Here is a 25,651-nt window from a genome sequence, read left to right as displayed (position 1 = left end):
TAGCTATTGTAAATGTGTCGATGAAATTAAGAATCATTCAGGGATAGCTTCAGAACAGATTTACATAATTTCTTCACCTAAGTAACACCTTCACTTTATATCATTTAGAATAATTTATAAAATGTAATTGTCTTCTGTAATGATATGTATATAATATAATTTAAGGTATTCACAGGAAATCAAAAATCAGGCACTTTGCTGCCACTACAGCAATTTTTAACATGCAAGATCCTGAGATTTAAGACAGTTCTTTAAATAAAAAAAATGTAGAATAATTTTATATAGAGAGATATTTATATTTATCAATGCTATCGGCTTTTTATATCAAAATAAATGTTCTCTTTTTTTTTTTATCTGGTTTGAAAACGCTCCTGTATGCTGCTCCAACGTAGCTTTCTACATACAGCAGTACCCATTCAATAAAAACTTTAAACAAAAAAGCTCATGACCAGTCCTGTTTCTCTGTGAAAATTACCAGTCACCAAGTTTCATAGTGCCAAGCATTGTTATAATGTTCTTAGGCAGAGCAACAAAGGTGAAAATCCTTGTACTGCTTTTCATACAAGTGTTTCCAAGTAAGATCTGATGTCCATAAGCTTGTGCCCAAAAAGGACTATCGCATTGTCGTCTTCAGGTCCATCCGAGAGCGCACATCGTGGTAGCCAATAAGGCATGGGTCAGTTGACATAGCATCATGGGTAAACACTGAATCATTGTCTGAAGAGCAAGAGCTGGAGGTGTCCTCACAAGATGGGGAATACTGTTCGAAAGGGGTGGAAAGGTCCAGGTACTGAAAATGTAAAAATACAAATGGTTTAGAGGTTTGGGTATAAAACAACACTCTAGGACTCAAACTGTTGCCAAAATAGGTGTTTACCTCGTCGGAAATGGACACCAGCACCCTATCAAGCTCATCTACAAGCTGCTTGAATGTTGGTCTTTGTGTTGGTACTGCATGCCAGCACTCTCTCATCTTCATGTAGCTAATAAAAGCAATTTGAATGTAAGTACATTACCTTGAAGACCGACGTTAAACATGTTTTTGAGTGAACAGATTGATGCTTACAGTTCATGGGTGCAGTTGGAAGGTTTGTCCATTCGATGACCTTCCTTCAGCAGCTTAAAAAGCTCCTCTACTGGTATCCCAGGGTATGGTGATCCTCCCAATGTGAAAATCTCCCACATCAAAACTCCAAAAGACCAACTGTGGAAACAAGAGACCAAAAATGTCAGTGCACCATGTAGGGTAATCAGCTTGAGCAATACTAATTCAATCTTCTTATTGAGAAAATTTTTAGTCATCGAGCCATATATATTTTTTAGTTGTTAAAAACATCCACCATCAGGATTAAACTGTACTGGTGCATTCTGGTTCATCTGAACGGGCCAACATTCCAGCCGGGGGGATCCCTGCTCAGCTGATTCTTTGGCATAGCTGCAATGATTAGCCAGACTTACACGTCGCTCTGGTGTGTGTAGACTCTGTCAAACAAGGCTTCTGGTGCCATCCATTTCACTGGCAGACGTCCCTGAAATTGGAAACAACAGGGTTGTGAGTGGGACAGTTAGCTGCCACACAGGCTGAGCCAAAGAACTCCACTTCCTTTTGATCCTCAAAAATATGACTGCCCACTCCTTCACTAATCCCCGCCCCCCTTTCCCTAATTATCTTCTATTAAGCTGTCTGCCAATCAGCATGGACACATTACACATCTGTCTTTAAAAGCATTAAGGCATTAAACGGGCACAAACAGGGTCATACAGCCCTGCTTACATATGGGATTTCTTCAAAAGAGCAAAAAACATCTAGCTACAGTTCTAAGAACGTTTTGAATAGAATTGTTACTTACATTAGTGGTTTTTTTGTAGTAGTCAATCTGATGCACTCCTCTTGCCAAACCAAAATCTGCGATTTTCATCACATTGTCCTCTGTCACAAGAACATTCCTTGCTGCTAAATCTCTGTGAATGCACTGTTGAGACAAAAAAAAGATTTCTATTTAGTTGAATTGACCCAAACAATGTTTTGGCGACTCTTTTACGCTTCTGGTAAGTAGATAAACATGTTCACAGTGAGGCTAGAATTTTGTTCCCGCAAACCAGATGAAATGACAAACTACTTTCTATATGAGGAATGCTGTCTGAATCAACATATAGCGAGCAACATTTGCAAAAGTTTAAACAACCCCAACTTTAAATAGACTTGGACTTCACAGAAAAACAACACAGAGCTGGTTTCTGATGTAAATGCATGTCATTAAGTTTATTTTGGTTTTCATTTTAAATAGTTAGTGGTATTTGAGGATTGAAAAAGAGGACAAAAATGGCCCCTGGTTTGTGGCCCTTAATGGAGGGGTTTCAGACGACTGCATTCTTAGCAGGCCACAAAAAGCTAGTAATACGATCCAGTGCACAGGCGGGTCCGAGCGCCTGCTTGCTAACAGATTTATGGCAGTGCTAAAAAGGACAAAGCCCACAGAGACAGGATGGACACAGCGGTAAACACGACACACCACCACTCCACTAAGGAATGCTTGGCATCACGTGTCAGACAAAGGGATGTGTTGATAAGATGTGGGGGGGCAGGTTTCAAAACGAAGCTAATTGAGCCCTGCGAGCAACTTACTCTTTTGGAGGCAAGGTACTCCATTCCTCTTGCGACTTGGTAAGCACAGGAAACTAGGTCTTTAAAGGTGAGCTGTTCTTCAGGAACCTTGGTCACATCAAAGGTGTAGTCCATGCCAGGAGGTCGACGTGCTCTGAGATATTCCCGTAGGCTACCCTTAGATGCGTATTCAACCAGCACATACAGCGGACCTGAACCAGAAATATACATTGGAATTAAGTCAAATGGCCGAATGAATTCGTGCAACCATGAGATGCCACAGTGTTTAACTTACCATCCTGTGTGCAAACACCAAGAAGATTTATGATATTCTTGTGCTTGTCCATCACCTTCATTAGCTCCATCTCAGAGATGAGGTCTGCCAGGTCTTTGTCAGTCGCATCGTCTGAAAATGACCAAAACAATCCTTCTTAGTCTGCAATTCAAAAATGCTCAACACTTCAATACAATGGCTGAAAGCACAAACGTACCTTTTAGCATTTTAACAGCTACAGTTGTTACTTGATCTTGATTCTCTTTGTTTATCCCATAAGCCTCTGCTCTCATCACTTGACCAAAGCAGCCCTCTCCAAGTGGTTTACCTAAAGTCAAACTGGCACAAAAGAATTCAAATAAATATTTAGTTTACCATCATATAAAAGGAAACTTTTTACAGCTATGGTTGCTGGTAGTGCTCACTTCTCTCTTGGAAACTCCCAGTCAGGGTCATAAGGCAGTTCAAACTCCATAACTCCAGCCAGCATCGGGGAACAACTGGAGGAAAGACGAGCCACCCGCATCAATGACGCACTTGATTTTCCAGAAGAATTGGACTCCACTGAATACTGTGATAGGGTCCAAAACATACAGGATTAGAATCCAGAATGTTCTTTTGAATACCATGTTCTTGGGGAATTTTCATGAGGTTTGTTCAGAAATGTCATCTTACCTGTCTGCGTAGAGGAAATTTGGAGAGTTTCTGCACTGGGAGAGTATCAAAAGGCTCCCGACTGGGATGAACTTGCATACGGCAGAGGACCACTATAACAATGGCCATTCCCAGAGCCAGGAAACCAGAGGCATAGATGATGATGTCAGTGTACTTGGCTTCCATAAGGTCCATCTCCTTGGCCACATCCTCCTCTGTGGAATTGACAAGTTTTCATTACTTGTACCTCTGAGTCTCAAGGAATTTGTAGGATTTGAGTCATCAATGTGTCTATAAAAACCTACCCGATAAGACTGTAAGCCAAGCAGACTGATGAGAGAAACCAATAGAGTTTCCCGCCAAGCAGGTGTATTCTCCTGCATCCTCCATTGTGATATTTGTAAGATACAAGACTTCAACTTCAGACATGTTCAAGCTTCCTGTCTGAAAAATTGGAAGAAACTTTTTAGTGCTTGTTTGCTCCATACAGATCTGTTTCACCTTTAGAAAAGTATAATGGATGACTTGCTAAATACCTTCACAATCTTCACATAAGGAATGCCGTCAGGCCCATAGCGACTGCCATTCATCTCTATGTGCTTTAGCCACTGGATGTGAGGCTGGGCATCACTGTAGACTTTACACAGGAACTGGGCATCTCCACCCACTACAGCTGTAGTGTTTTTGGGTAAACCAGCTTGAAGGATGGGCCTGTGTGGAGAGCGTTCTGAAAGAAGAAATCGGAAGGTCATTACTTTTCTACACTATATCTGTAAGATATTTAACAGTTCTTTTAGAAGTTCTCAACATCCAACAAAATAATGTTGCCTATGAAAGTTGACATTCAAGAGCATTTGATGAAAGATAAGGCACAGGGATAGACAAGCGGCAGTTCCAAAGCTGATCAACGCTCACTAATTAGTTCCATTAAGGGGTTTTTAGAGCCAAACCCATGTGTTGGGTTGCTTTGAAGTCAATGGGCTCTTTATTCCTTGTTCTTTCCCCCTGTCTGCTAGGACACAGCAGTTGACCCCACGCCGGACTCTTAACAAACAGGTCTGTCACAGGTCAGGTAGAAAATTGGTCTGGACGCCTCAACCCACAGCGCTTCCAGGCACGTACCATACAGACCGATGCCAGCCCCCACCCCACATTCTCCCGCTGTGATGATATTTATTGCCCTCTTCCAGTGAGGATCTTAAATATCTGTATAGACATGTACAGCCTTGAGTGAACCCTGGTGCCTGTGGTGTAGCAGTGTGCCCTGTGGCTCTCTCTGAGGTGCATTTGGTGCCTGTCTCGCTATGTGACGCCACTGAGCTGCTGGTACAGGATCTGATGCTTATTGCCTCTGACATTTGCTAAGCATGGCAGGCCTGTGATGGCTCCTCGTGGAGCCAGGCGGCTGTCTAGAGCAAGCAAGCAGAAGCCCTCTTACCCAACACATCCAAGAGGTAGGTGTGAGCGATGGACCCATATTTGTTCTCCACCACACAACTGTAGTTCCCACGGTCTGAGGGAACCACACTTTCCATGACCAGGCTCCAGTGCTGATGTCGTAGCTATGAACAAAAAATGGTAACATGTGAGGATGAAGTGATACTTAGTATATTGCCAAGTCTCCAATAAACAAAAATAACAATCTCTCACCTTGATGCCTCCAATCCGGTGCTCTCCTCTGAATTCTCTGCCATTCTTTAGCCAGCGAATGATGGGAAGAGGGCTCCCTGTGGCAGGGCAGCGGAATTTGACAGTGTTTCCAGCTGGGACAGCGTAGAGCTTCTTCTCCATCCTTTGAGTGTGAGTCCAGTATGGTGCTAAAACGTAGAAACCAATGGTACATTTCAAGCTATCGCTCTAAAACTGAAATGCAACTGAACATGCAATGAACACTAACCTCTGGAGATGTAGACCTGGTCATTTTCGGTCTCAGGACCAGCATCATCAAGACCATTGTCCTCATCATCATCTCCTGATCCTACAGCATCTGCAAAAAAGCAGTAAGTGTCCAAGTTATTACATGAGCATTCAAAAGATGGGTTATTATTGAAGGCAACAAATCTGCTTAAAAGTCACCATGTAGCAGAACCTACCTGCCACTGTGATAGTGAAATTGCGTAGAGCCTCTTTGGTGCCACGTAGCATACACACATACACTCCTGAATCTTCAAAGGTGACATCAGCAATCTCCATGACTGCTGCCCTTATCTGGATACGAGCATTGTGTTGCACCCGTATACCACCCTTGAACCACTGGACAGTTCCAGGACGGTTTGTATCACAACGGAGTTTTAGTACATCTCCAAGCTCTAGGAGTAGATGCTCTGATGTTTCCTCAGTTGGCTCCTCAGACACTTCTAGGACAAAACATGAAAAATAAAGTGACTAATGGCAACGTTATCACACTAAACTGAAGTTTACTTCTTAGATGTGACCTTTCAACTCTAGTGGTCAGTTTTGTCCTCCTAAATACTCATAAACCCGTTTTCATGGCAATATAACGCCAATGGCTGACCTGGTTGACCTGTCAGAGAATGATGGAAGATCTGCCCTGATGATGAGAAGGTTAGATGATAATATGGCTTACCTGATAAGACTTCCACCCAGGCAGAGCGTGCAATTTGACCAACTGAGTTTTCCACTTTGCATACATACTCCCCAGCATCTTCCATGGAGACATTCACTAAAGGAAGAATGTTGACTTTGGAGAGGTTCTCAAGAAGAGGCTGCAGGGGGAAACAAATGTAACATTACTCCCTCTTTCCTGAAGACAGAAAATATGCAGAATAGAGGATCTTTAAATCACTTTCTCACCGTAAGCGCTGTAAAAAGTGGTGATCCATCAGGCCCCAGGCGATTGCTGTCCTTCTTGAACCACTGGAGACGTGTTGAGGCTGGCTGGTGGAGTTTACACACCAACTTCAAATGTCCTCCAACCAACACAGTAGCATTCTCAGGAAATCCAGGAAAAATAATTGGATGAGAAACTCGGATATCTGGCGGAACAGAGAAAAGAAGGTTTTGAACAACTACTACTGTAATTAGTAAAAACCACATTTAAAAAACACATCTAATTAACATAACTTCTCGCTAATTGGTAACTAGAGCCTTTCTCACAGAGATCACCACTGTTTTGGAGCAAATCAGGCAAACAAAGCCACAAACAAAAGAGAGAACAGAAACCCAATTCTCAGCTGAGGATGACCTAACTTTGACTTCACAGCAGTGTTCCTTGTGGCCCGGAGGTGAATGTGATTTTGAGCGTTTGAGTGAAGAACGCCCCCTAACCAAGCAATGTCACCTCCAGCACTGAAGCATAACATTCTTCCACCAATACACTAATGAACTTCACTGAATAAAACTAGGGACTGGCCGGTATCTGACCCTGAAGAGGGTGTGAATGGTCAGCAGGAAAATAAAGGACAAGCTAAACAAAACACACAAACACATGCGTGCACTAAAAATAAGCTGAATGGCTCAAATGACAAACTTTACATAACAATATGTATCTTAAAGACATATTTTGTAGGGACATATAACATTATTTGAGTTTTCAGACCCATGCAGTACACATTTTTAGGTTTAACGGTATCATAAGTGGGTGATTTGCAATCCCGAAGTGTCGTACACTGCTAATGAACTACTGGAAAACTACCTTTCCTTTTGGAAACTTTGAAATTTTATAAAGGTCCTTTTAAAAATTTGTATACAGTAAAATGTTTATTATAACCTCGAGAATCCACAAATGACTCTAGTGTTATTTCTGAATTGAAAACAAGGCATTATATTACTTAGCTGTAGATAAATGATATTATTACTATGAAATCCTCATATTTGTACAAGTTCATTTCTGCCTCTTCTTGTTCTTTTAGCGGTGCATTTCTCACTTGACTGGGTGGCTCTGCACATTAAAGTCTTACAGTTGTCAAAGTACTTTAATTTATCCTGGCAGGAACTTAGTGGGGCTTTGTTGGGCTGCACCACAGGGTTTTCAACCTTTATCACCTTCCTAGCTCTGTATGTAGCTCACAAGTGTTCAGAGAAAGATGCTTTTAACGAACACTTTGCCCCAGTCTTCACAAGGGTCTACGTCTGTTCCCTTCATTCTCTAGAACTCAGAGCGGTGCGCTCAGGCTAAGCATATCAACAGCCCAACACAAAATGCCACATAAAGCTTATGGCTAATACTGTGATTTAAAACAATCCTCTGATTTGTATGCATGAGGCTTTATCACACAAAAAACTCTGGAATCCAACTCTGTGAAAGTCTTAATAGCTCTTGGAAATAATCAGATACCTTCATGGAAGGTACAAAATCTAGACATCCCATGTCTGTACAATTAAATAGGAGACCCATCTCTTTCCCACCACTTCGAGCATCCCACAATCCCCTGTTACTGGCACTAGGCCAGACAGATTTACACTTCCGAGCCTCAGGGCTTTGGCGGGATCAGGTAGCACTGTTTATGGCTCAAGGAAATACTGGGATTGTTTTACTCTCTAAGGCTTTATCACACAAAAAACTCTGGAATCCAACTCTGTGAAAGTCTTAATAGCTCTTGGAAATAATCAGATACCTTCATGGAAGGTACAAAATCTAGACATCCCATGTCTGTACAATTAAATAGGAGACCCATCTTTCCCACCACTTCGAGCATCCCACAATCCCCTGTTACTGGCACTAGGCCAGACAGATTTACACTTCCGAGCCTCAGGGCTTTGGCGGGATCAGGTAGCACTGTTTATGGCTCAAGGAAATACTGGGATTGTTTTACTCTCTAAACGATTACATCCTCTCCAACTTCCCCTGGACTTTAATTCTTCACGATCAGCTCAGCTCTATTTATCATATATTGAATAATTCATCATATATTCCAACCATTCATTACAGAGGGTCAGATTATGGATTCATTATGAATTTCAATAGAAAAAGTGTATATTTAAATCCGTACCTCTTGCCCGGACTTCCCCGGATGTTATGCTTCTTGAAAACACCAGTTCCGTTAAGCAGATGGTAATGAAAACCTTAAAGATGCTCAACATCTTGCTGAGGTAATGTTTGTAAGTGTGGGAGACAGCTGGTCAGCTTCAAATGCTGACTCCAGGCATTGGCAACCTCGGTGTAGTCACAAACCTGGGAGAAAAGCAGAGCTGATTTACAATTCACAGACACTATTGTGAAAGATGAACCTTCAAAATTACATTATGCATAATGCATTGCACATCCCAACCCTGCCCACCAAACCACATTTGAAAATGAATGTCCTATTGTACACCTACATCACTGTTGGGACATTGTCTACGTCCCTCATGGACATGAATAACCCTCAGGTACGAATGCACAGCAGTTAAGGACAGTTGTTTATGAATGGGACCTGTACAACGTGCTTTTAATGGGCCGTTTCTATATAAACCCATGAATTGGATCCGGAACATCTACGATTGCAACAGCTAGCCAACTGTTCAAATATATAGAAGAGATATTAATTTAAAGTAGGCTACTTTTGAACTTTTAAACATTTAAGATATTTTAGCCACAATTCATGTAGCCTACAATTAAGAGATTACAACGTATTTACTTCAAATGTGTTTCTAAAATGCTTATTTTGCTCAGCATGAGAGATAAATAAGACCAAACGTCAAGCTCTCGGATACGAGGAGACACATGTGTTCTCAAAACATTCGAGAATTTCGCACTGAAGTGAGAGTTTGGTTAAGCTAAATAAATCCATTTACAAGTGTGAAAGTCATTCTGAGCGCAAATAAACCTAAACCCAAACAGAAACAAAAATATATAGCCTACATAATTATGAATGGAAACTAGATTTGAACTAGATTAATTAATAATAAGAATTTGTATTTCACCAATACAATTATATGATGGTGTTTTCATATTAAATTGATCAAATGCGCATAAATAAAGCGCAAGAGAAGTTCAGACTAAACGCTAATTTATAATCGGATTACTGCAAGTCCCTGAAAAATGCTTCATTTTCAGTTTCATGTATCTGAAGCAACTGGTTATTCAATAAATATCAATATAAATAATATTAGTAGCCTACAACTAATCTGACCCCAGTTTTACCGCAAATAATCATTATACCTATTTTCGTGTGTACTTTGCCCGGTCCGTATAGGTTCGATAAGGTACCAGCAGTTCTTAGTGCCCTCGGATCTTGGTGGCCCTCGAGACACTCATGTGTCCGTTTTCCTCGCCGTTCCAAAGATATTTATCCTTGGAAATCCAATAAGCAACTTTTGTTACGCTGGTAAATCCATCAAAAATAAAACCAATAGGCTGATAGTACAAGGGAAGACTACTAATCTTCAGATTCAAAGTCCAGTGCTGCTTTCCTTCGATGCGCTTCTCCCGAGTCCAAAAACCGCCTATATCCACAGAAATGAATGACACGGAGGATTTAGACCGTGTTTCCTTTTCTTCTCGAAATGTAAAAAAAAAAAAAAAAAAAAAAAAACCTCTTGCCTTAGATTGTGTTATGGAAAACATCCAAAACCATACATATTGTAGCGTCCCTCTGTCTTTTTCACATGAATAATGTGATTTGCGCGTACTGACAGTTCAGTTCAGCTCCCTCTCTCTCTCTCGCTTGGGTTCCTGTAGAATGACTCGCTCCACACAGTTTAGATGCGTTTAAAACTGAAGAGCCGCAGAGTCTCTATCTGGCAACTCACTGCTTACACTCTGGGGCAGAGCAAGAGTCTCACTGGCAGTGGGAGACAACAGCACTCTGAGGGGAAGGTTCACAACAATGGACTAAAACCAGAGGGAGAGAGGGGGAAGGGGGGGTGTTAAATCCCCCACCCACAAACCAAATCCCCAGAGGCAGACCCCCAGACCCCAGCATATTTATTTTATAGATAGATAGATAGATAGATAGATAGATAGATAGATAGATAGATAGATAGATAGATAGATAGATAGACACGTTATTTTTGTTGGTTGCATACATTAAAAAATTTATTATAAAAATGTAAAAAAAAAATAAAAAAATTAAACATATAATTATATATATATATATATATACACACTTAAACATGTTTTACTTTAAGCCACACACAAATATTATACTATATAAATAATGCAAATTATTAAAAATAAATAAAAAATAAGAAACACACCACTGACCCAATGTCTGTGAAAAATAAACAATTAATAACCCCACACTAATATAGTAAATAGACTGACTAAATGACTCTAAATAACATCTAGGTTTATTGCATTGTAAACAAGCAGGAAAAACTAATTAGGCGATTCCTTTGAAAAGTTCTCCAGCTCTGTATTCAACAACTGTAAATGACACCTTTCCTTAATTACATCATTGTACTATCTTTCCCGCTAAAACCTTTAAGACGTGACGTCACAATGCGTGCGTAATTGATTTATTAGCAGTGTTGGGGAAAGTTACTTTTAAAAGTAATGCATTATGTGTTACCCCCAACACTGTTTATTAGTCGGTGATGCCAGAAAGTCTTTTAGAGATTTCGCACCGTTTGTTTTTGAGAAGGAGGACCCACTTATTTTTAACTGATCAGACGTTTATACAAAATAACACATTATTATAATACAAAGTAATCACTTTTGTTTCCTGTCGCCATTGCTTAAGCATCTACTTATAGCGCAAATTATACAGCTGGTCAAAGTGAAAGCTGTAAGAGAACTGACCATGGCCAAGCTTCCGCGACTGTGCAGGTGTTATAATGATCTAAAGCCTCGTAGAGAGTGAAAGTGCTTAGACGAATCTAAGGGAAACACTTTGTTTGAAATGATCCCGTTTCTCTCATTCATCAGTGGTCTGTGGCATAACAGGCCTCGCGGTCAAGTCCAGAGCAGTGGCGAGGCTACATAAGGGCCAGGGTGGCACTGGCCCACTCAGATTGACGGCTGGTCCATCCAATATATTTATATCGTCTGCGATAATGTCATAATAGTTGTTTTAACGATGTGCGAGTATATTGCAAAAACCTAACAAAACACATCTACAGAGAACACGCATGTACATTACGTGATGAAGTCTAGGTTAGACTAATGCTCGTACGCGTTCTTTCACTGCATAATTCAGTCTATTAAAGTGCATTAAGAATGATAACCAAATTCAAGATGGGGGCAGAAAATGTATATATTTATACAATTTCATATAGTTGATCAATATCCCACGAAGAGTGCCATTTTTTTCCTCCAAAATCAGCATGATTACAAATTTGATATTGATTTTTACAACAGTTCAGTAAACAATAAATTAAAAGACTTACATTTTAGACAGCATATTGCCTGTTTTTGCTCAATTTCGACAACAAATATAATTCCAAACTGTCAATCTTCCAGTTGTGCGCTTCTATTCTAAAGCAAATGGTGAATGCAAGGGCTGTCAATCTACTATGTTTGGTGAAGCCACAAACCAAAACTCAGCCCAAAAGTCGCATGTATAGCCTATACTGTTCACATATATTTGGCATTGTCTGATGTCCTGAAACAATTATGCTAGTTGAGACCTTTTCAACTAGTATGTCTGTTATTTAACATCACCTTTTCAAGTAAAGTCATATTTATGTTTTCAATTTAGGCATATATTTTCAGCTCATATTTTTGGCCTTTTTCTTTTTCAGCCAAAAGCCAAAGGCACTGAGGTCCACCCTATTTCACCAAGGTCCACTCAGTTGAAAATTTCTGGCCTCGCCACTGGTCCACAGGAGAAGCTCACTCAGAGACCTTTCATTTTACACACATCATATACACGCGAGAGATCACTTCCGGCGCTTGGCTGAGTGCGTACACACCTCACGCACCGGATGCCGTGCGCGCGCCCAAAGACAGTTGGACATAGTGGTGTATTAGAGGTAAAATATGATATAAATACTGTTCGGTTTCTGGCACAAACCGATCGTTTCGTGACTTAGGACATCAATGTGTCGTCACGAGCCGCAGGGTTTAATTTGGATTTGTCTGTGCATGTTTTTTTTACTCTCATAGATTTTGTTACCATTGCCATGCATTATACGACTGATAGACTGCAACGGTTGGAGTTAAAAATCATCATATGTGTTCTACTGAAGAAACAAAGTCACCTACATCTTGGATGCCCTGGGGGTAAGCAGATAAACATCAAATTTTCATTTTTGGGTGAACTATCCCTTTAATGAGACATTGTGTTGATTGTCCCTGTTAATGGCAATCCTGGAAGCAAAAGAGCACAGTAATGTATGACACACTGATCCTAAAACACACCAAAATGCATGTTTATGACACTTCAAGCCTTTTTTAAGGAGGAAGGGAACAACTCATACTTCTCAAGTGCATGTGCTTTGAGAAGTAAAAAAAAGTTCTAAAGATAAATAAAAACAGTGAAAAACTTAAATAATATAACTAAATCAAATGTATTTCAATTAAATTTACTGAATTTGACATTGCTGTGTTTTATAGACAGATATTATATACATATGTGACCCAGGACCACAAAACCAGTCATAAGGGTCATTTTTTTATACATCATTTACAGATTACATCACCTGAAAGCTGAATAAATAAGCTTTCCGTTGATGTATGGTTTTTTAGGATAGGGTAATATTTGGCCGAGATGCAACTATTTGAATATCTGGAATCCGAGGGTGCAAAAAAATCAAAGTATTGCGTAAATTGCATTTAAAGTTGTCCAAATGAAGTTCTTATCAATGCATATTACTAATCAAAAATTAAGTTTTGATATATTTACAATAGGAAATGTAAAAAATATCTTCATGTAACATGATCTTTACTTAATAACCTAATGATTTCTGGCATAAAAGAAAAATTTTGACCCATACAATGTATTGTTGGCTATTGCTACAAATATACCCATGCTACTTATGACTGGTTTTGTGGTCCAGGGTCACATATATTATTATGTAGATAGATAGACTTATATATACATATTTTATATATAACTAAAATATATATTTAATCACATTATACATAAATAAATAAATAGAAATGACATGAATAAAAATGCAAACAAACATGCATTTATCATTTGAAATATAATTAGTTTTATATTTTAAAAAAAAAGGATCCTATATTTGTGGGGTTATTAATTAAAAGACCCCTGCTCAAGTGTAATGCAAAGTCAAAAGTAAACGCTCTGTTTGAGAACCACATTCCCATCATGCATGTTGGCAACAAATCAACATCAACATTCTTCTTTTCCTCCCCACCTCCTTCTTATCTGATTACATTACTGATACACTGGATGGCCCTTACGCCTCGACCAGCTGGGAGGCCTGAAAGAGTCTGAAAGTATTGATAGTTGCATAACTATGCTAATGAGCAGCCCCACTGATGACTGTGGTAGGGGAGACAGCATTGTGAATAATTAGCCAGGGTTGCAGGCAGTGAGAGGCCTAGTAACAGAGCGTGTGAATGCAAGGTGGGGCTGGTCGCTCATTAACTGCAACACTTGTTGGTCCCAGGCTATTGTCTCATGTTTGAGTTAATTATTAGCCAAACCAGGCTAGACAATGGTGTGACAGAGAGGTCTACTTTGTAATGGAAGTTGACTTCTGCTGCCAAAACATATTCTGTGAGGGTCACACACCCAGCTGTTTTTACAGAGATGGATATCCCGGCAGCCACTGTTTTCATTGGGTTCCTCTTTTTTCTTCTCTGGTTTTCTCTTTTTTCATTAAAGATGAGGGTACTCTAGATGAACCTTCCCTGAACTCCACGCTCTTGATGAATCTGATAGAATGTGTGAATGATTTCTTAAAGCGGGAGCATATGTGTTAATCGATGCGTGTGAGTATCAGATGTTTCAAGTCACCAGGAGTAATTAGAAATTGAAATTAACCTTCTTCAAAAAAAAAAAAAAAAAAAAAAAAAAAAATCAGTTTGAAGAACAACGACTTCCTTTAAACTTTATTTTGTGGCTAAATTCAGCCTTAGATGTTATTTTAGTTTTTAAAATCTTTTTTAAGATCAACACTTGAAAATATCCTATTGACCTATAATTGTTCATTCTCAAATATAACATCACTACACTTATATATAAAATGATATATTAAAATTTAGGAATGACAAAATGCTTTTTATATTAATATACAATTTAAAAATGCATTTATTCAAATCAATTATATTTCATTTGGAATTATGATAGATCTGCAAATGCTGCACAGAAGCCATTGTGCATTCACACTGACAGTGATAAAGAAACCAAGTTCATTTAATACAATATAATACAATGTAATGTGATAATCTCTGTATTTTCAACATTTCCAAAACTAAAAACACACACAAAAAAGACAGACAGACAGACAGACAGACAGACAGATAGACAGATAGACAGATAGATAGATAGATAGATTTTTTTGAATGATCAGAATTTTTAGGCCGGATTTTTATTTAAGGCATTTATCAACAGGAGCAATGGAAAAAGATTCATTATTCATTAAGAAAAAAATTACAACAATTCTCATTAATGTTGCAGAGAGAATTTCTATTGTGTTTTAGATGTTAGGTTAGTTAATAATTATTTAAAACTCCAATTCTGTGAGAGTGAATTATGTGAATGCATAATTGTCTCATTAAAACAACAATCCATTGTATAAGTGTAACAGCTCTTCTCATGAGGCAATTCACGCTCTCACTCCAGACGCTGATATAGCCATGACAGGTACTTACATACAGCATATCGGGTCTACTGCATACACACATGTTTTTGTGCATGTCTGATTTATTCTGCAGAATTACTCATCCAAGTGACTAAGCACGATAGCCCTATGATAAACTTTGCACATATGAAAGAATCAAGAGATTACATTCCAGTTGCGATGAACTCGGTAGGTACCGAGTGTATTTTGATTCATTCTGACAAGCTTTTCATCAGAGGACCTTTCTTTTGAGGATCATGTCCAATTGCTATAGATGTTATCTCCATGGAAACAAAACCATATTTGGTGGAGTATTGATTACAGCTGAAAACAGAAACAGAGCACCCAGGCAGTAACTCTGAAGTCCGTGTTTATGTTCATAAAGCTTGCGCTAAAGGGATCAAGACATGCGCAAGGAGAAATAACATAGCTGGAATTATATGTAACCGCATCTTCTCAGATCATCCAGATCTCAGGGAAACGGCCCTTTTCGGGCTATCTGCAGTGTGAGGCATGCTTGCCGTGTTTTTGAAAACCCAGTGTTCTCCACTTCCAAGGCTTTGGAGACGTCCAACATTGGTTAATGAATGCTTTTTGAGCTAGAATCTAAGACGTTCGAGCCCGATTAAAACTGACAATTTGAATTCATCAAAGCAAGCTAGTGAATATTAGCTCGATGATGTGCTTCAACTGATTGTGACAAATTCCTGAGATTTTTTTAATTAGGAAGGTGTCTTATGAAGACATTAAGCCTGTTTGACAATGTCACACTATCCTTTGTTGGCTCCACCACCCTCTTTGTGGACCGGCCTTGTGGGGTTCAAAGGGTCGCCTTCCCCAGTTTAAATTAAGGAGTATCCAGGGTTCTTCTCCAGGGCTTCCTGCTGTGTCCTATCTTCAGAGGTAATCCAGGGGGATCGCCTCAAAGTTCTCTGCAGCTTATTAGATCAGGCCGCTGAAGAAAGCAGGAGCGGGAGGTTGCATTGTTTGGCTTGATTAAGAGCTTCTCGTCATTTCTGAGGATTCTAGGGGAGCCCTGAGCCTGCCTCTCAGCTCGTAGCTTTTCCCTTTTCTCTCATCTGACACATTGTTGCGGGATAAAGTGAAGAGTTTCTTTTAACGGCGGCTCATGTGTAAACAATAGGATGTGCTGAGATTAGACTGTACTTCTTCAGTTCTACCCTTAGAATGAAGATTTCACTACTCCCCGTAGAATAACACAAGCAGCCGCAGCTGATAATAGTGACTGCCATGCTTGAATGCATTTTTACCCAGATTTAATGCTTTTTAGTTGAGCTTGAATTTGATTAATCAATAACAGCATTCTGAGGTCAGATACTTTTATATAAAAACTGCTAAACTGGTTGCTAAACGTGCTGCATAGCTGTTAATGCAACACACTCTCATGGCAATTTGTAACTATTTTAAATTCTGAAGAACTCGTGTCTAATTTGTATGAATTAGTACGATCTCATTCATTCGTTTTTGTATAATCTGCTCAGGTCTCTCTGATGGTTAGGTTTAGGGGTGGACCTCTATGTTTACAATCTTTAAGAATGGTCCATTTTCGTACAAATTACTTTGTACAAATTATGAAATTGCCACTGTGTAAAATAGTTCTGTTTTCTTGTGGGATGTTTGAGTGTCTCTCCTATCACTCCAATGTATCTTTCTTATCACATAATCAAATTAATTCACTTCAAATCAATATTTCATGCAAACATTTCATGTGTCAGCCAAATTAAAGAGATAGTTTGCCCACAAAATTCAATTCTGTCGTCATTTACATCATTTGTCACCCTCAATCTGTGTGACGTTTTTCCTCTGTGGAACACAAAAGAAGATTTTTTTTAAATTGTCAGATATAATTGAAGAGTTGAAGATATGTTCAGTTGATTCACTTTAAAGGCAATGAAAATAACCTATACATTTCCATTAAAGGGAAATTACTGAACCTACACATAGGAGTCTGATAAAAATGCTAAATTAAGAAGAAATTTTCAAACTGTACTTAGAGGCTTTTGCATCTGAACTCTTCAATTGCTTGCACAGTATGCTGTTTACTAAATGTATGAAGTTCATATCTTCTACTATCTACCAATCTCCATATAGGAGGTAGTTTTAATGATTGATGTTCTCTGAGCACTTGAAACAGTTTATCTCAATAAGCCGCCTTCCAGTGTTTTGACCAGCAGGCAACTGATGTGCCTGCTGTGTGTATGTATGGATCAGAACAACACAATCATCTTGCTTATAAAAGCCCTCCCACCCCTGATCTACACCTGGCCCCAGGAAGCCATGGGTGAGTGCCAAGAAGAAGACCCTCTTCACCAGGAGTCGTTAAAACCCTCTGAAGATTCCATATCTGGCTCTCATGACCGTAACGCTCGGTGGCGTGTCGCTCTTGAACTCATCTCCAGAAGAGAGAGGCAAACCGTCTTCACATTCTCTTGAGACAAAGGGGGATGGTTCCTGGGGGTTTTTTGGTATGTTTGGATTTTGAGATTTCAGTCACGGTTTAGGAGACAAAAGGACCTACACTCCAAACAGAGACAGGAGGGACCAGGTGCCACCTGGAGTGCTGCATCAGGGTTTCAATCGACAGCGCCAGTGTGAGACTGGACCAGAAAATACTTTAGAATGGTTTTAAGATGCACGGAAAAATGTCTTTTTGAAAATGGCTTGTGCTTATCATTACAATTAGGACTTTTATGAAGTATTATTTGAAATAATCAAATTTTATATGAATAATTATTGTTTAGTTTATTTTGATTAGCATTTTTATTCAATCACACACACTCACACACACACGCACACACACACACACACACACGTGTAGGTAATGTATGTATGTGTGTGTGTGTGTGTGTGTGTGTGTGTGTGTGCATACACACAAAACAAAGTAAATATTAACAATATATAATTAATAATAATATTTACATATTATAATATCAATATGTAATAGTATATACATAATATATGTAATATATACTAATATATACATATTATAATAATATTTACAGATTATTATTAATTATATATATATATATATATATATAATTATATTTATACTTATACTTATACAGTATATATACACACCCTTGGTTTCGTATACTTTATCTTGTGCTTCTTCTTTTTTAAGTCGTGGCAATATATATATATATATATATATATATTTATATATATTATGCTTTGTTTTGTGCTTTCCTGATTTATATCATATTTTATCCTTTTTTTAAATGTTGTTTTACTCTTGACTAGGTGTTCATTCAGAAAAAAATCTGATTTTTTTTTTTTTTAATAAGGGTGTTAACAAAGTATAAATGTAAATTTTATCCTTCACATACCATACATCTACCATGTATGAAAAAGCAAGAAAAACACTCTCTCAGTATGTGTGTTAGGCCTTGACTGTTGGTTCACTCTCCCTGGAGATTTCCCGCAGTTTTGGGTGTCCACATCTGTGCCTGATTAGCACAACAAAGGAAGCACAGCGCCTCTTGCATTAATGAGAGCTCCTCCAAGCCAGGGCTGAGGACCTCAGCACAATACACCCTGCAAATTACCACAGGCTTCTGGAGAAGACGCATTCACATCAATGGCAGCTCCTGTTCTACAGTTTACCAAACTGAAATTACATTTGAAAACCCTCTTCGATAAACCTTAACCCAAAGAAATTCCTCTCTAAATCATCATGCTATTTTCTCCCAGTCCTCTTTTATTTCCTGGGAAAGATGTTGGGATATAGGAAGATCCACTGATGATGTCAGCACCATTGTGTTCAGTATGGATTCAGCTGCTTAGGGAAGAGCAAACATGGATGACATTTGAGCTGCGCAAACAGAGCGCTCCTTCATCTGTCTTTGCATAAAATGTGAGTGAATTGTTTGAAGAAAAAGTCTCTTAGATGAATCATCGATCTCAGATGATTGATTGATCACTTTTTAATAGGTTATTGGTTGGTAGGTTTCGAGCCAAGGCCATAATAGAGTGCTGACGTATTAGCATCACCCTGGTTCCCTCAGCAAAAAACCCAAATGATTATTATTGCAGAAAAGAAGTTCTGTAGCAAACAGAAGTTTATTATTCTTACACGTTCGGGTCATCAATGTCATCTTTACAAACACAACTTTTATGAATTTTGAAACCTAAATACAATTTAAAAGTAAAACTCTAAACGTAAGCTATAAACAAACTACACAGGGGTCTCATGACTTCAGTGTCACCACCATTAAGCTCCCGACAACTCCCTCACTCTTTATTTAAAAGTCATTTTGCCTGACAGTTTGAAGTAGAATAGTTTGCAGGAGTGCAATAAACACAATGAGGCTGTAAAAGTGGACTAGTGAGTAGATGAGTTTTCCTGTTCGACGTGATGGCCCCCGACAATCTCTATAGTACCATTTAGCCACTTGTTAGCAAAAAGTAAGTAAAGTATTACTGGTGTCATATAATAAAACATTCAAATATCTTGAGCTTGTGTTAACCATAGACCTTATTTCAGACATTTAACCAAAAACCCATTCTAAAAAACCCACTGCTTTAGAACGATGGAACCAGAAGTTCTAAAAAAAAATTGTTCCCGCAGTACTCTTTTACTACAGAGGGGTTTCATAGCAAAGTTACAGTCCTTGTCTACTACTACAAGTATACATGACACAACACATTATCAAATATTTGAAGGGTTAGATACATGTTGCAAGTACACTCAAAAAAAATGTTCCTGTATTCTGACCGAAATCTGACTAAAAAGTACATTTAAATGCAGTTATTAAGCAGGACACGTCCCATCCACCTTGTCCGTTAACTTGCAGATAAACGGCAATAGCAACATATAGATCACAGGTTCAGTTCTCACAGAGTGCACGTACTGTTAACATAGCAGCGAGTGTATATATAGAATATAGAATATATCTTTTCAATTCCCTAGCTAATGTAACACATGATCCAACTTGGACATACAAAGCTGAATACATAATGATTACTAACCACATTGTATTATCTTATAGCTGTATACTGCCATATGGACATTACATTGACACACTCATCTCTGACTAATAATACTTCCTGACTGCTTTTTTGAAAAATGATATCAATTTGTAACAATATGCAGTGTGAAAAGTGCTATGCAAATGAACTTGAATTGAGCTGAACATGACATGAGGTCAGTAAAAGTCAAGCGCAGGTGCCAAATGCTGAATGCCGATTAAAAACATGGCCTAATGTCAGAACAAGGAGCTAATGTTCTCCAAAAACAAAACGATGATTCACGACCTATCCGCGTAAACGGTCAATTAATGCCTTTAGTTGCTAGTGTTTATTACCCTGCCTAAATTAATTGGGGCCTCCCCGGAGTCTCCTTCTCCTCCCCTGCTAGCGAAATGAGAAACAGCAAGGGCGCTTTTGCTGATCTGCCCAACTCGCACTGTGTGGTCTGAGATAGAGGGGGAGAAACGCCTGACTTTACGGGCTTCAGTAATCGCCAGGCGTTAAACTGAACAATTAGGCACTGGCTATATTGTCGCCCGGTTTATGGCTCTACCCTGGCTGCTTAAGATCGCACAATATGGCTCCATTCAGTCACTCCTCCCAGTCTCCTGCCCCCTCTGGTAATGGGACGTAGAGACACCCCCGAGCCGAAAGGAGAGGAAATTACAGGTATATGCAGCTAAGCAGCTTAGTGTACCGTGACAAGCTAAGCATGGTTAATGAGACATATCAGTGCCCTGCGGCTGGAAGGATGCAACTTCTCATTAGGAGCCGAGCTGATGTCTTTCTGGACGTTATGGAGAACAGGTTAAAGGGGCATGCCCCCAAGAGTGACAACGGTCTCAAATGGGATTAATTGGGGCAGATGGAAATAAGGCACATGATTATTGGTAGATAATCTGTTTAATGAAATCTAATTTCTTAAAGGTGGTCAAGGTTATTCTACCATAACAGGGAAAAGTTTTTCTTTTTCTTTTTCTTTTTGAGACTAGTAAAAAAATGAATGACTAGTAAAAATATGTTGGATAAATATAGCATATGTTTTTATACACTCCTTTTATTACGGCTTTTTACGAACCAGTGGTAAACCCCACTGCTCGGGCCCCAGAATGACAGAAGGTGAGAGTGTACGTGATGTGTTGCTGACAGATCCGACAGGGCCACAGCTGCGAACCGACCCCAGGGTCTCCCGAAAGGTGTTTGCAGTCGGATGTAGACCCTCTCCATCATGCTGAAAAGGATGACCCACCTGGCAATACCGTGGCCTTTATGGAAAAATGTGTGCTTTGCAGAAGACAAATGTGAGCCAAATTCACCATAGAGGACCCTATTTATCATAGCTATGTGAGTGAGATGAACAGCATCAGTTTAGTGTATCTACTGGTTGAATGAGTAACATCACTTAAAAGGATAATCTGTCCAAAAATCATCATTTACTCTCCCTCATGTCAAATATCTTATATTGGGTTCCACAGAGAGTTAGATCTGTGGAAAAAAAGTTTAGCACACTTTTAAACCAAGTACACTTATTATGGGAATAATATACTTTTAGGTAATATACTTAAGTTCTAAAAAATATTCTTTAAAAATGCTTAATGGCAATTAAACGAAAATATATGATAGATTAAATGTATATTAAATCCATCTGGCTGAACGTCATGTAATTTTATAATGTTCTGTTGTCTAAATTCTGTTGTCTTTGAAATATGGTGTTAAAGTGTGCAATGACAAGCATTAATGGTAAACAACCTATTTCTACCGAAACATATGACAAAACATTATTGAAACATACTGTACTTAAAAAACTTTTAATTTGACTTTAATACAAAATGCACTTTTAAAACTTTATACATAAGTGTGTTAAGAAACAGTCATCAAAGTGCCCTCTGGTTAAGTGCCCTTTTATTTCATTAATATTATATTATCTGCAGGTACAGTATTGTAATAATATACTATTAAGTGCACATCCAATACAATTAAGCACATCCCTTTTTCTCAAGCAACAGGTTTGGAATAACATGAGGATGAGTAAACAATGACAGAATGTTTATTTTTGTGTGATCTATCACTTCAAGAAAATCTCTTTGGGTTACAGTTGCAGAGACGTAGAAATAAAACCATCTTGATGATTTTCATGTCTCGTCGAGCCTTCCACCCCATGCCGTGCAGCCTAAAAATAGCTAGCCGTTCACTTGTGGCTTGTGATGGCCTGACTGATTGCGCTGTAGTGGTCTGTGATCTCAGCTGAGCAGAAAACCATATAGTTTCCGTGCGCCACGTGTTCCTTCCCTTGTTGTTTTACAGACCGCTGTAAGTGATTCCAGGTGTTTGCGATGCACTGTGACGCAGTTTACGAAATGCAAGTTGGGGTACAGTGCACAAGAAGCCTTCAATTATATTAATCATATCTAATTATGTTTATTAATTATCTGTGAAATAGCTTCAAATGCTCAAATGGCACCACAGCCCGATTTGTTAAGTTCAGGACGTTTTGTTTGGAAGGTCCTAGAACGGCATGTTTCCCTGGTCAAATACACCATTGGGGAAAGCGTAGGTCGTGCAGTATAAGTGATGGCAGCTGCTGTGTTTAACATGGCAAATCTCAGCTTCCTAACCATTGGCTGGATGATGTGTTAATGCTCCCGTGTGATGACAGCACATAAACAAAAAAGATGGCTGGGAAAAGGAAATGGGAGAACGGTAGAGTTATCAAATAAGTGTTAAATTGTTAGTTTTTTACACTCACAGATGTATTATTACTCTAATGTCGTGAGATTTTAGACTCATACTGAATGATTAAGTTTTTCAAAACAGTCTAGAACAAATTGTGAAGCCTCAAGGATATAGTGGTCCCAAAATAGAGGATTTAGACACATAAAAGGATGGTTTTCACTCCAAATGAATATGATTTACTCACCCTCAGGTAGTTCCAAATCGGTATGGCTTTCTTTCTACTGTGGAACACAAAAGAGTATATTTTGAAAAATGTTTTATTATTTTTCATAATATCTTCTTTTGTGTTCCACAGACAGACAGTCATACTGGCTTGGAATGACATAGGCTGGTCAAATCATTTTTAAGTGAACTGTCCACACTTAAAATGTTGATGCAAACAAATTCTGCACAAGCTTTTTTCTCAGAACTATCTACTTTTCAGAACATTTTTGCTATGGCTTATAATCAACTGGCGATTTTTAGTGGATGTATGAAGTCAGTTAACCTCAAGCTTGAGCAGGTCCATCACAACATGATCCACTAATGTTTGACAACCAGAAAGTGTCACGATATTGTTTGGGGCCCCAGGTTGATCCAGGTGTACTATCCCTGATATAAGCACAAGTCGTTTTAGATTAAAGCAACTACTTTTGTGACCTCAGCTCAGTCCTGAGTGTCAAAGAGAGAGACAAACTGAGTGACCATTACCAATCCAATGAGTGAGCCTGAGTCAGAATCCTCTGGTAGTGATTGAGGGCCAGGTGGGGGCTCTTTCAGCTCAAACGGACCTTGAAGGCAGCTGATTGAATTCCCACTTCCTCTCTGTGTTTCCCTCTCAGCAGTGCGGACAGCAGGAGTATATCCTGCACTGCACTTCATTCTGCTTCGCTACTCTTTCTACACTCAATGTGCTTTTTGTTCCCCCTTACACACTTTTACATACATACACACACAGAGAAGAGGGACAGAGGAACTTATGTCTTATGTTATGGTAGTTGCTTAAGTATAAATAATACAGAACAATGGTAATGTTCAACACAGAATGCAAGCTTTCATACTGCCTTCTAAAAAGTATGTAAAACAGAATGATTTCAAACAGAACCAGCTGTCACATGACGTCCAATTATCTTCTGATTTAATTTTGAGTAAAATTGTATTTTGGCAGTCAAATCAAATAATTGTGGATGATATCGCTCTCTGTTCATTCATCATGCAGGTAATAGAAAGTCATATCAGATGCATTGCATTACGGGATACAGTATTCCATTTGCACATTTTACTTCAAAATCAGTATCAGTGTCATTCTAAAAATTAAATTCAAAATTCAAACTGTTTCCATTACAGAGACACATATGAAAGCCCAAAGAGTCTGTATTATTTTCTCATGATCTCAATGTTTTTGTGTGATGTTAACTTAATGCCCTCGTGTTAAAATATATATCACTCACCATATCTCTGGTCAGCCCCAAACAATGCAGACATGACTAATGACAATAGTCCCATTCTTGAATGATGGATACCAATTTGTATGTGGTCCATCACTGACAATCCAGAATGACCCAGAAGTATATTTATTGTACTTAGTATTTTTTTCTATAACCCTCGTAACAATAAGCTTTTAATTTAAGATCTTTTTTATGTTGAAATCACAAAAAAAATCAAGTTGAGATCTTGAGAAACAAATTTTGTTGTTTTGAAATCAAAGCTTGAGATCTCAAGAAAACAAATGTTGTTTTGTTGCGATCATTTGAAAATTAAGTTGGGATTATTTATAATGTATATAAATGAGGTCATGGTGCTGATCTTTAATAATTTCCAAACATTTCTCCAGCAATCCCTAAATAAAACCTGATTGCTTATTTTCTGAAAAAATCTGGAGGGCTATAGATTTCACAACATTTACAATACAGAACCCCTCATATGACCACAGTTATTTTTCTCTAGGTCAATGCCCTCTATTAATGCTTACCTTCAAAGTCAAGCAAAACATTGTTTACAATTCAATGTAAGTCTGTAGTTGGCTGACCCAAAAAGCTCCCTGCATCCTGTTGTATAGACATGTATCTATTAACATTTCGGTCTAGACCCCTCGGTCCCTGCTCCATAGACTCAGAGGCACCATAAGTATCCACTTAAATTTATTGGACTCCCTTAAAACCACAAACTCAGTGTTGAGCTGCTGGTTGTCTGAGGCCCCTCTCTCAACACCAGTGCAGTGAAAGTCCTGCCTAATAACAAGACAGACGTGGGCTGTGGCGACGTCAGCAGTCGCAGGCCAACATTTCGGATCCGGCTGATCCCTTACAATGGACTCCTGTCACTGACCCCTCCACCCCGGGATTCGGAGGGAGTGTCTGGATATGAAGGCCAGGGTTGGTGCTTTTAATCCAGGCAGAGAGCGGCCCCCGGGGATTACATAGAGGCCGACGGACAGACGAGCCGACTGCAGCGCCATGCCGTCGTCCACTTTTGAGGAAATGACCCCATGCTAAGTGCTGCCTGACAAACTAGAGAGGCCGGTGATAAAGTAATTGGCGAACTTAGAGACTAATCTCACTGTTGAGCATTTACAGGCTGATCTAGAGCTCTGATAAGTAGAACCTAGACTGCTTACCTGCTTATCTTAATGTTGCACAAGCAACTTACAGACTCCAGATGAAGTTCCAACAAGTAGCGACTGGGAACTGTTGAATATTTTGACCAAGCTAGGGTTTGGGTGCAGTTTCCCAAAGTATTAGTCAATACATGTGTCATTAAAGGCATGTTTATCCAAATAT

At 39.0% G+C, this 25,651-nt stretch overlaps 1 protein-coding gene across 2 annotated transcripts; it reads right to left on the bottom strand.

Annotated features, from left to right (window-relative positions):
• Window positions 1–316: 316 nt before the first annotated feature.
• LOC107581961 (fibroblast growth factor receptor 4-like) lies at window positions 317–10,265 on the bottom strand. Of its 2 annotated transcripts, none has more exons than XM_016267656.1 (20): window positions 9,637–10,265; window positions 8,486–8,667; window positions 6,348–6,529; window positions 6,121–6,259; window positions 5,627–5,890; window positions 5,431–5,520; window positions 5,184–5,350; window positions 4,972–5,095; window positions 4,070–4,260; window positions 3,839–3,977; window positions 3,555–3,748; window positions 3,305–3,450; window positions 3,097–3,218; window positions 2,901–3,011; window positions 2,627–2,817; window positions 1,851–1,973; window positions 1,459–1,529; window positions 1,067–1,204; window positions 878–983; window positions 317–790 (listed from the first exon to the last, which is right to left on the bottom strand). In XM_016267656.1, exons 2-20 carry the CDS (start codon window positions 8,574–8,576, stop codon window positions 614–616), a joined length of 2,766 nt encoding a protein of 921 aa, XP_016123142.1. In that variant the 5' UTR covers window positions 8,577–8,667; window positions 9,637–10,265; the 3' UTR covers window positions 317–613. The 2 variants fall into 2 exon arrangements, with proteins under 2 accessions (XP_016123142.1, XP_016123143.1); XM_016267657.1 differs by having other exon boundaries at window positions 5,627–5,887.
• Window positions 10,266–25,651: the final 15,386 nt, after the last annotated feature.

This window comes from Sinocyclocheilus grahami, unplaced genomic scaffold (genome assembly GCF_001515645.1).
Source record: "Sinocyclocheilus grahami isolate Dianchi unplaced genomic scaffold, SAMN03320097.WGS_v1.1 scaffold39.1, whole genome shotgun sequence".
Lineage (NCBI taxonomy): Eukaryota > Metazoa > Chordata > Actinopteri > Cypriniformes > Cyprinidae > Sinocyclocheilus > Sinocyclocheilus grahami.
The sequence above is the reverse complement of the archived record's forward strand: the minus strand, read 5'-3'. Positions and strand labels throughout refer to the sequence as shown.